Below are 12605 nucleotides of genomic sequence, written 5' to 3' on the forward strand. Positions count from 1 at the left end.
AGAGAACAGACAGAGAACTGAGACAGAGAACTGAGACAGAGAACAGAGACAGAGACAGAGAACAGAGACAGAGAACTTAGACTGATAACTGAGACAGAGACAGAGAACAGAGACAGAGAACTGAGACAGATAACTGAGACAGAGACAGAGAACTGAGACAGAGACAGAGAACAGAGACAGAGAACTTAGACAGAGAACTGAGACAGAGACAGAGAACTGAGACAGAGACAGAGAACTGAGACAGAGACAGAGAACTGAGACAGATAACTGAGACAGAGACAGAGAACTGAGACAGAGAACTGAGACAGAGAACTGAGACAGAGAACTTAGACAGAGAACTGAGACAGAGACAGAGAACTGAGACAGAGAACAGAGACAGAGACAGACAACTTAGACAGAGAACTGAGACAGAGACAGAGAACTGAGACAGAGACAGAGAACAGAGACAGAGAACTGAGACAGAGACAGAGAACAGAGACAGAGAACAGAGACAGAGAACTGAGACAGAGAACTGAGACAGAGACAGAGAACTGAGACAGAGATCTGAGACAGAGACAGAGAACTGAGACAGAGACAGAGAACTGAGACAGAGAACTGAGACAGAGAACTGAGACAGAGACAGAGAACTGAGACAGAGAACTGAGACAGAGACAGAGAACTGAGACAGAGACAGAGAACTGAGACAGAGAACTGAGACAGACAACTCTATGGCTGAAGTATCTTCAAGGAGGCTTCGCAGCGCTGGTCCTTTTGATCATTAGAGTATCACAAGGGCTCCTCTTCAAAAGGTACTTAGTGATTATTGTCTATTTCGCACTTACATTCAAGGAAAAAACTATAAAGATTACGACCTTGTGTTTTCATTTAACCTATGGTATTTTTTATTTTTTAAATTTTTTATGCATTTAACCTTTATTTAACTAGGCAAGTCAGTTAAGAACACATTCTTATTTACAATGACGGCCTACCAACAGGCGAAAGGCCTCCTGTGGGGACAGGGGCCTGGGATAAATAAAAAATAAATACTATATAAATATAGGACAAAACACATACCACAACAAGACAGACAACACAACACTATATAAAGAGAGACCTAAGACAACAACATAGCAAGGAAGCAACACATGACAACACAGCATGGTAGCAACACAACATGATAGCAGCACAAAACATGGCACACACATTATTGGGCACAGAGAACAGACAACTAATGATGGTGTCTTATGACAGTATGTTTTATGTGAACCACATACACTGAGTATACCAAACATTACGAACACCTTCCTAATATTGAGTTGCACCCCCTTCTGCCCTCAGAACAGCCTCAATTTGTTGGGGCATGGAAAGCATTCCACAGGGATTCTGGCCATGTTGACTCCAATGCTTCCCACAGTTGTGTCAAGTTGGCCAAATGTTCTTTGGGTGGTGGTCCATTCTTGATACACATTGGAAACTGTTGAGCATGACACAAACCGGTCCGCCTGGCACCTACAACCATACCCCGTTCAAAGGCACTTAAATATTTTGTCTTGTCCATTCACCCTCTGAATGGCATATGTACACAATCCATGTGTCAATTGTCTCAAGGCTTAAAAATCCTTCTTTATCCTGTCTCTTCCCCTTCATATACACTGATTGAAGTGGATTTAACAAGTGACATCAATAAGGGACCATGGCTTTCACCTGGTCAGTCTATGTTGTGGAAAGAGCATGTGTTCTTAATGTTTTGTGCACTCAGTGTATAAGGCTTTCTGATACAGCCTGAAAAGAGCATTGCAAGAATATGGAAAAACTGCTTATCACTGTGTCCATTTGGGGATATTATTGGGAGGTGCACCCGTAGACATTACAGTAGCATTGAATAATATTTACAGTAGCATCAAAGTACATGTTTTCATCAATACATTTCATAATGTTGCCTTGAGTGTGGAGAAATTCACAGGAAAATATGTTTTCCTGTCCCAGCTAGTGATTAACTACAAAATATAAGTATTTTGTACCATCAAGTGGATGTTTTTTTGTCTCAGTTTAGATTTTGCACTAAAATAACTTACTTTAACACTGTCGGTCCATGTGTGCACTTTACCATATGTTTAAATAAAGTCCTAATTCAACAAATGTGTTCAAATAAGCCATGTAGAAACAGAAAAAGAAAACACATTCACAAAATTCAGTGACCACCCTCGTTGAAAGCAAATGATGTTGGAATGTACCACATCATGTACCACAGCCCTCTAGTGCTGTCAGAGCAAAGAAATATTTATGACATCAGAGGTTTTAGTGCCCATGAAAAACAGTTTCAGGAACACACACAGAATGACACACACACACACACGCACACACACACACACACACACACACACACACACACACACACACACACACACACACACACACACACACACACACACACACACACACACACACACACACACACACACACACACTCCTTTCTCTCTCTGTCTGGAAGTTTACTCTGTGGAGCTTTTAATAGCCCAGTTTAATTACATCTTGCAGGGCGATATAACTTTACAGGTGGATCCTGTTACGCCACATTTCATCACCCATCACTCTGCCCTCTGCTCCAAGGCATAACACTGGAGATTTGACTGCTTGGAACACCGTGTGTGTGTGTGTGTGTGTGTGTGTGTGTGTGTGTGTGTGTGTGTGTGTGTGTGTGTGTGTGTGTGTGTGTGTGTGTGTGTGTGTGTGTGTGTGTGTGTGTGTGTGTGTGTGCGTGTGTGTGCGTGTGTGTGTGTTAAACACTGAGAATAACATGTGTGGGGACTTGAAGTAACACCTCGCTAAGCTTTTCCAGAAACCTGACGATTACTAGCCAGCCAAGGGACCTGCCGGGTAATGTGAGGTTTACAGTTTGGTTTAATAGTAATGATTAAAAACATTATCGCGTTGGTCCCAGGCTAGGTTAATAGACTAGGTTAATTTGTGTCTGTGAATCACTTTCTAAGGTCTGAAAAATATGACATATTACTGTATATTACCCAGACTATGGAGGTGTCCCAAATGCACTCGGTTTCCTATATGGTGCATTACTTCCCATAGGGCTCTTGTCAAAAGCAGTGCACTATGTAGAGAATATGGTGCATTTTACACACACATTATCACTGCTACTTTATATCAAACACAGACTAAATTGGTGTGTTTGTCTATTCCTGTTGTGTGTGTGTGTGTGTGTGTGTGTGTGTGTGTGTGTGTGTGTGTGTGTGTGTGTGTGTGTGTGTGTGTGTGTGTGTGTGTGTGTGTGTGTGTGTGTGTGTGTGTGTGTGTGTGTGTGTGTGTGTGTATGTGTGTGTGCGTGCGACGTGTCCTCTCTTAGCAGTACAGAGTCAGTTACCTGGCAGGCTGGCTTGATGAAGCCTTCGCTGAGAGATAAGAATAGCTAGCTGCCCCATTGGAGTTAAATACTTTGGTTTAATATCTTTGATGTCTTTCAAGAGATTTTTTAAAGTTTGCAGGTAAAAGCCTGTCAAAACCTTCTACAACAGCGATGAACTGATTAAACTTTCTCATCTCAAGATTAATGTCTATAAGACGTGTTGATACAAAATGGGAATCATGAGATGTTGGTGTGTCAACTCATCTCCAGCCAAAGTTTTAAATACCTTTTGAGGGGATAGAGAGAGACAGAGGAGGAGAGAGAGAGATGCCGTTTTGGGTATGTCAAATCATCTTCAACTGAATGCACTAACTGTAAGTCCCTCTGGATAAGAGTGTCTGCTAAATGACTCAAATGTAAAATGTAAATGTAATCTCCAGCCGAAGAGAATAGCGTTGACTCACCTCAACTTCGATACACTCGTTGAGTTTTTTGCATGTGGCAGAGATGGTCTCCGTGGTGCCAAACTCAAAGTACCACAACTTGTTCTTCATTCTGTAAACCAAACAGGAAGGAGCAGGAAGATGAGGAGAGAAAGTGTCATCAGGGGTCCTCCTGCAGTGGCAGCAGGTGTAATGTATTTCTATTATTCAGTGATGGCAGAATCTGTTAAGCCTATGGCACGTGGAATGTGAAATGTATGCATATATTGTAGTTGTCCTAGACCAGGGGCGGAAATCCCGGGGGGGACGGGGGGGACACGACCCCCCCATCCTCGGAAAAATATGATTTGTCCCCCCCAATATATCACTGAAACATAACTATGTAATTTAAATAATATTAATAATACGCAATGAAAGCAATTGTGCTGATTATAGACACTTAAAGCGCGTTTTTAAGTTTCAAAAGATTGCGACCCCCCCGCCCTTTGCCTCACAATGGTTTGATCCACTGCCAGTTCCTTAGTTTGCACGTAACTGCCGTGAGGTTAATCCAGTCAATCGCGCACACACACACTAGCTGAATATGCAGAGCTAGCGCGCAAATATTAACTATTAAGCTAGCTAGTACCTATTCCATTTATGTGGCGTCATCAAAGATGGAATCAGCATGCAGATGATATAAGTTAGTGCTTCAAAGTCCCTGTGATAAGGTTAGCGATAAACTGAAGTCCAAACTGAACAGAACTACACTCTCTTCTACCATTGTCTTAAATATATTTAATGGTCTCGTTGCAAAAGCTAAATTGTCGCAAGGGAACTTTTATTTATTTATTTTATTTCACCTTTATTTAACCCGGGTAGCAAAGATTATAGCAAACACCACTGAAACTGAATTGGTGCTCGCTAGCTTTGCAAATTCAGCTATTGTTGGAAGCCAGCCAATATGAAACAAACTATTAAAATTACAAAAGGTTGCAGCATATGTTGTGTAAATGGTGAACTCATACAGCTGTCAACTCTTGTCATTTTAATCCGTTTCACATTTGCTAGCTACCTTTTAGATCGAAGCCCAAATAGAATGATTGAAGATGATAGAAGCCCATCTCCTACTGTAAATAACCTACACACTGTGTGTGTAGCCAGCCAGCCAGCCAGGTAGAAAAATGGCAGAAAAATAAAAGACGGACATCAGAGTATTTTTCAATACACCAAAACGCATAGTAAGAACCCTAGTAGCCTAATATCTCAAAGACTAGTTGATAAAATGTTCATTAGAAAGAAAAGATATTCTAATGGAAATGTTTCACAATGATGTCATTAGGCAGAGCAGGCAACAGATGGCACACAGATAGCAGAGTTGGGGACAGATATGCAGGGACAGACTGGCAGAGACAGGGAGTCTCAGGTAAGTTTGTTGAGTCTTTGTTTGGCAACATTATGAAAGGTTCTCAATTTTTTTGACTTGTAAAATAGGAACATAATTGGAAAATGCCATGGATACCCCCACTCTCAACTTAAACTGGTGACTGAACTAAGATTTGTTAAAGGCAATGGTATTGCTGTTGTGATTAGTTGTGTAGTTTTGGGTACCGGTTGTTAGGAGTACGGCAAACACCTTATTTCTTTGGTTCCTCAATATACATTTACCCTATTACAATGTAGGCTATGTGTTACAGCACTACTTTTGGTGTCCCCCTCAGGAATTGCTCTTGAGAAAATGTCATGTAATTGTCCCCTCCAAAGTGGATATCAGATTTTCGCCCCTGTCCTAGACTCTATGAGTCATGTCAGGTGGAAAATTGAATACAACAACTTTTGACAGGTATCTGTCACGTTTGCTGTCGTGGCAGCAGGTAGCCTGGTCGTGGCAGGACTAGTAACTGGAAGCTTGCAAGATCAAATCCCTGAGCTGACAAGGTAAACATCTATTGTTCTGACCCTGAACAAGGCACTGTTCCTAGGCTGTCATTGAAAATAAGAATTTATTCTTAACTGATTTGCCTGGTAAAATAAAAATGTGAGGATCAACTTGAAGTGCTGCTAACCCAGCCCAAAGCCTAAACTCAACTAGGGGACAGTATTTCATTTTCAGAGCAATGAAGCACAAAGGACAACAACATGCCCAGTCACTTTAGTGCTGCTTTGACATTGCGACAATAAACACATTTCCGCTTCAGTACCCCTATGCCAAGGCTGGCATGACAACAATGACTTTGGGTGTAGAACATCGCCCGAGGCTACCATAAGATCATGTTTAATGTTTTTCCCCCCTGATTCAAAAACATGCCAACAACCTTGAGCCTAACAAAGTTGAAGTTCATGTTCAGTTCTGCCCTGGAGTTTGGTTTGTCAGAGGTGAACTGCTTGGCATTTTTAAAATGTAGATGTATCACTTTTTCTGTGATTTACACTAGTAACAAAGACACATACGAAGGGGATATGCACATCCCAAACACACTAACCTTCAGAAAAACCTGTTCTGGGCAAAACAAACTGTAGCTAAAGAAATAAAAGGCCTCTGCTTCTCTCCAGTGATTTATTTCTGCCCGCATTCCAATGCTTCTCTCCAGTGATTTATTTCTGCCCACAGTCCAATGCTTCTCTCCAGTGATTTATTTCTGCCCGCATTCCAATGCTTCTCTCCAGTGATTTATTTCTGCCCACAGTCCAATGCTTCTCTCCAGTGATTTATTTCTGCCCACAGTCCAATGCTTCTCTCCAGTGATTTATTTCTGCCCACAGTCCAATGCTTCTCTCCAGTGATTTATTTCTGCCCACAGTCCAATGCTTCTCTCCAGTGATTTATTTCTGCCCACAGTCCAATGCTTCTCTCCAGTGATTTATTTCTGCCCGCAGTCCAATGCTTCTCTCCAGTGATTTATTTCTGCCCACAGTCCAATGCTTCTCTCCAGTGATTTATTTCTGCCCGCAGTCCAATGCTTCTCTCCAGTGATTTATTTCTGCCCACAGTCCAATGCTTCTCTCCAGTGATTTATTTCTGCCCGCAGTCCAATGCTTCTCTCCAGTGATTTATTTCTGCCCGCAGTCCAATGCTTCTCTCCAGTGATTTATTTCTGCCCACAGTCCAATGCTTCTCTCCAGTGATTTATTTCTGCCCGCAGTCCAATGCTTCTCTCCAGTGATTTATTTCTGCCCGCAGTCCAATGCTTCTCTCCAGTGATTTATTTCTGCCCGCAGTCCAATGCTTCTCTCCAGTGATTTATTTCTGCCCGCAGTCCAATGCTTCTCTCCAGTGATTTATTTCTGCCCGCAGTCCAATGCTTCTCTCCAGTGATTTATTTCTGCCCACAGTCCAATGCTTCTCTCCAGTGATTTATTTCTGCCCACAGTCCAATGCTTCTCTCCAGTGATTTATTTCTGCCCACAGTCCAATGCTTCTCTACAGTGTTTTATTTCTGCACACAACAAAGATACATGTAAAAAAAGACAAAGGACCCATGCTCCTGGCTGTCAACACAGCCTGGGTTCAATAGAGAGAGATAGAGAGTTAAACTAATCATTATGGAAATGAATTTAACTGCAATTACATTTAACTAGATCGAATCATTGTTATTTCCTCCATTCTCTGATCAGGTTACAATATCCTTGTCCCCAGGGGAAAGAACTGCCTATCTAAGTGGGTCTGTATTGTAAAGACTTGGGACATACTGTCCTACTGAGCCCTGCTCTTCAATCTTTTCAACCTCCCCAGTCCTGGTGAAAGAGTGATGGTCCAGAGAAACCTCAGTGAGACAGACAGAGGGCAGAGTGTCTGCTGGGTTTTCGCTCCTTCCTTGTACTTCATTGACAAATTAAGGTCACTGATTAGTAAGGAACTCCCCCCAGCTGGTTGTCTAGGGCTTAATTGAAAGGAAAAAACAAAAACCTGCAGACACTAGGCCCTCCATGGAATGAGTTGGACACCCCTGCCCTAGTGTGAGTGTGTGTGTGTGCGCGAGAGAGACAGAGATAGATAAAGGAGGACACACACCCAGACTCATTGGGCCCTATTGTTCCACCAGAATGTCTACCTATCTTGTGATTTGCCTGTACTGTTTGATCACCTCCCTGGACAGACAGACAGACAGACAGACAGACAGACAGACAGACAGACAGACAGGGCTGTAAATCTCAGACTGCCAGAATCAGCCTTCAGCCATTAACTGCATTAACTTACACAATATGTGCACCTCTTCCTGTACAAGCCCAGGCCAATGAAAGCTCACCGCTCCTCTGGAGATGTGTTCTACTCACCAACGACAGTAAAAGACACAATTCTCTCACAGGTCAGTCTGGTAAAAACAAACAGTAATTTGTGTGTCCTTCTATGCTGCTGGTGGCTAACCAAAAATCATGGCTGTTTTACAGTGTGTTCAAGAAATATGGGGTTGCCTTGCTGATGCTGACAACATGGTTATTGGCAAAACAAGCTCTGTTGCCATGTGGGCATAGCAACCCTTCATGTAAGGCAGGAGCAGAGAAGGGCTCTCCAGACAGTAGACATCTATGGATACACATATTTCAGTAGAATAGGAATAAAGAAACAAACAATATGATGTGTCAATATTTTAAGTGAGAGATCTGCTAGGGACTTTCAGTAGGCCTATATATCCCACCAGTCATCAACTGAAGTATTCAGTTGACGGGCAGCAACATCAGCCTTTAGTTGATACCTGCGCACTGTCCTGGCTGCCCTACAATACTCCACTGTTACTTTAAGAACTTGTTCAATGTTCAGCCTTCCTCACACTCACCTCACCGTTCACTAGAAACCTTTGCTCTGTCAAATTAAAGGATTATGAGCATATTTGAGAACACAATTAGGCATGGTTTCAATTCTCAATGAGCCGAACTGCCTAACCTCATTAGCTAGCTTCCACTTGAGAAGCCCTGTAAAAATGGAATTAACTCAAAGTTTTTTCTCTCTCCTGTGGACAGAGGAGTGCGACAGGGAGACAAAGCTACTGTACCACTACCACAAGCCCTGCTTGTATCCCACTGACCCTGGCTAAGAGCAGAGAAAAACCTTCAGAAATCTACAGAATAAAGCAGCATTGGCCTAGGCTCACAGCCTACTGGCACTACCCAGCTGGGACATTCAGTTCCTTGGAACTTGTGGGAGCATATGTTTTTGGTTTCCCATTGGTTCTGGGAACAAAGCTATACGATTCCATGACTGGTAAAATCTAATGGTTTTTTTTTATTAATTTTTTTTTTTTATTGCAGGGAGGTTTTGAGAATGTTTTACTATGGTTCCCTGAAAGTTTTCCTGGGAGGTTTAATTAACGTTCTGAGAATGTAAATGATAGGTTACTGGAAAGTAAATGAATCGTGTTCCAAGAACATGTTTCAATAACACTACTAGCTTAGGTTAACTGTTTTATCTCTATCCATGGAATTAGTTCACTGTGCCACCAGGATGGAGCTAACATGACATGTGTTTTTAACTGATACAAAGCTGTTCATTTTAGTCTATTCAAACAGACCCCATTTCAAAGGAAACAAGCATTCATTAAGATCAGGTGTTGCCATTTAGTGGGCGTGGCCAACACACCTGAACACACTTAACAAGATAGAGGATACAGAAAGTTTTGTTGACGCTGAGAATGGAATTTATATGTTTTTATATAGCATTCTTAGAACGTTCTTCGAACATTACTAATGTTTTCTTGTTTTTTTTTTAGAAAGTTTTCTTAATGTGCTGAGAACATGACTTTAAATAGAACCATGAGGAAACCTGTAGAAAATGTTATGCTGAAGTACTGAAATTACCACCTAAGAAACATGGTTCTCAGAATGTTCTGTGCTAGCTGGGTATCATGCACCATTCCCAGAACATTGTGGGATGGTTGTATACAAAATAAGCATAGGACAACCAGGCTCTCACCAAGTTCTAAGATATATATGGTTCCAGAACATTATGTGCTAGCTGGGTAGCTGGGTAGTGGATAGGGGCCTTTTTTGTGTGCAGCCTGATAAGAAAAGGTTTTTCATTCATATGCTTGAGAGTTCCAGCTCGATATGCAAGGCTGTGCTTGTCTGTCTGTAAAGCCTGGGGCTGGTGAATTCAGGGCTATGAGTTCACCGGTTCAAACTATGCTAACTGTACCCTCAGGAAGCAAATACTGATCAGTCTTCCTGATTGTAGCCCAGCCAAACACAACCAACCAACGTTGATGGATGGATTCATATTTCATTCATGGAGGGAGGAGATTGTAGCCGCATGGAAGTATGCATGGGAAAGGGAGGGGAGAAAAAAACTAGATGTAGAATACAGGTTTTATGTGGTTAAAAAAGTGGCTTCAAATTCAGAAATGCCTGGGGGCACGCAGACTCATCCATCTGCCCACGCCCTCCCCCGTCTCTACCCTTCATGCCCCTAACAGGGCTGTGTCCCCCGACCCTCCCTCCTCCCTTCCCATTACCCTCGCATCTGGCCCACCCCCCTCAGAGTGATAACAATCTCTCCTAATCCCCTGTGAGAGCAATGACCTGCTGACCTCCCCCTGCCCCCTCCTCTACTCCCTCCCCTCCCTGTATCTCTGGTACAGATCAGTCAAAGCTCACCTCATCTTGCATGGGCAGCAACACCAGCCTTTATACGCACAATCCTGACTGAGATACAGGGCCTGACAGACAAACAGACAGGAGGAGGCTGTGTGTGTATGGATGCACCGTGACTTGTGCTGCAACAACTAGAGATAGGAGGGGATGGGGGGGCGGGAGAGGGGGGTGCTGATGATAAAATGGCCGTGGGGTGTTTGGTTTGGTGGGAAATGACATGAGAGGAGATGAGGGATAGGGATTTGCGTGTGCGAATACTTCTAATCCCAGTAACTAACCCTGATCTGGGATCTCAGTTAATCCAATCAGATGACCAGCTTTCATCAATCTAAAGACCTGCTTCATTGTGTTGAGAAAGCTGCTGATTAAGTAAGAGTTATCCATCATTGTAAATACGAATTTGTTCTTAACTGACTTGTCTAGTTAAATGAAGGTTAAATCAAAATAAACAAATAAAAATCCCAGTTTCAGATCATTGTGGCCAGCGGGGTGGTGGCACTGGAATCCTCATCTCTCCCAAGTGGACATTCTCTCTTTCTCCCCTGACCCATCTGTCTATCTCCTCATTTGAATTCCATGCTGTCACAGTTACCAGCCCTTTCAAGCTTAACCTGTTGGGGGTAGGGGGCAGTATTGACACGGCCGGATAAAAAACGTACCCGATTTAATCTGGTTACTACTCCTGCCCAGTAACTAGAATATGCATATCATTATTGGCTTTGGATAGAAAACACCCTAAAGTTTCTAAAACTGTTTGAATGGTGTCTGTGAGTATAACAGAACTCATATGGCAGGCAAAAACCTGAGAAGATTCCTTACAGGAAGTGCCCTCTCTGACAAGATCTTGTTCTTCTTGTCTCTGTTTATTGAAGACTGAGGATCTTTGCTGTAACGTGACACTTCCTACGGCTCCCATAGGCTCTCAGAGCCCGGGAAAAAGCTGAATGATATCGAGGCAGCCCCAGGCTGAAACACATTATCGCTTTTGGCAAGTGGCCGATCAGAGGACAATGGGCTTAGGCGCGTTCACGAGTCGACCCAATGCTTTATTTTCTTTCATCTGTTTACCTAAATGCAGATTCCCGGTCGGAATATTATCGCTTTTTTATGAGAAAAATGGCATAAAAATTGATTTTAAGCAGCGGTTGACATGCTTCGAAGTACGGTAATGGAATATTTAAAAAAAAAATTTACAGATACATGCTCGTCACCCTTCTTTACCCTTTCGGATAGTGTCTTGAACGCACGAACAAAACGCCGCTATTTGGATATAACAATGGATTATTTGGGACAAAACCAACATTTGTTATTGAAGTAGAAGTCCTGGGAGTGCATTCTGATGAAGAACACCAAAGGTAATAACATTTTTCTTATAGTAAATCTGACTTTGGTGAGTGCTAAACTTGCTGGGTGTCTAAATAGCTAGCCCTGTGATGCCAGGCTATCTACTTAGAATATTGCAAAATGTGCTTTCACCGAAAAGCTATTTTTAAATCGGACATATCGAGTGCATAGAGGAGTTCTGTATGCTAGTTCTGGGGGGTATGCTAGTTCTGAACGTCACATGCTAATGTAAAAAGCTGGTTTTTGATATAAATATGAACTTGATTGAACAAAACATGCATGTATTGTATAACATAATGTCCTAGGTGTGTCATATGATGAAGATCATCAAAGGTTAGTGCTGCATTTAGCTGTCTTCTGGGTTTTTGTGACATTATATGCTAGCTTGAAAAATGGGTGTCTGATTATTTCTGGCTGGGTACTCTGCTGACATAATCTAATGTTTTGCTTTCGTTGTAAAGCCTTTTTGAAATCGGACAGTGTGGTTAGATTAACGAGAATCTTGTCTTTAAAATGGTGTAAAATAGTTATATGTTTGAGAAATTGAAGTAATAGCATTTCTAAGGTATTTGAATAACGCGCCACGGGATTCCACTGGCTGTTACGTAGGTGGGACGAAATCGTCCCACTGGCCCTAGAGAAGTTAACATCCTTATCATTTATCGCCCTCCAGGTTCCCTTGGAGAGTTCATCAATGAGCTTGACGTCTTGATAAGTTCCTTTCCTGAGGATGGCTCACCTCTCACAGTTCTGGGTGACTTTAACCTCCCCACGTCTACCTTTGACTCATTCCTCTCTGCCTCCTTCTTTCCACTCCTCTCCTCTTTTGACCTCACCCTCTCACCTTCCCCCCTACTCACAAGGCAGGCAATACGCTTGACCTCATCTTTACTAGATGCTGTTCTTCCACTAATCTC

At 42.5% G+C, this 12605-nt stretch overlaps 1 protein-coding gene across 6 annotated transcripts in view; it reads right to left on the bottom strand.

The window, feature by feature from the left end:
• The window catches only part of LOC106582334 (diacylglycerol kinase beta-like), a 181520-nt gene that overhangs the window by 25890 nt on the left and 143025 nt on the right, over positions 1–12605 (bottom strand). For all 6 annotated transcript variants that reach the window (XR_006761218.1, XM_014165320.2, XM_045704807.1 and 3 more), the window contains one exon: positions 3802–3892. Coding sequence is in view for 5 of the 6 variants with exons in the window: in XM_014165320.2 (XP_014020795.1) it covers positions 3802–3892 (91 nt within the window). In the remaining variant the exon portion in view is untranslated. The remainder of the gene's footprint in view (positions 1–3801; positions 3893–12605) is intronic.

This window comes from Salmo salar, chromosome ssa21 (assembly GCF_905237065.1).
Source record: "Salmo salar chromosome ssa21, Ssal_v3.1, whole genome shotgun sequence".
Classification (NCBI taxonomy): Eukaryota; Metazoa; Chordata; class Actinopteri; order Salmoniformes; family Salmonidae; genus Salmo; species Salmo salar.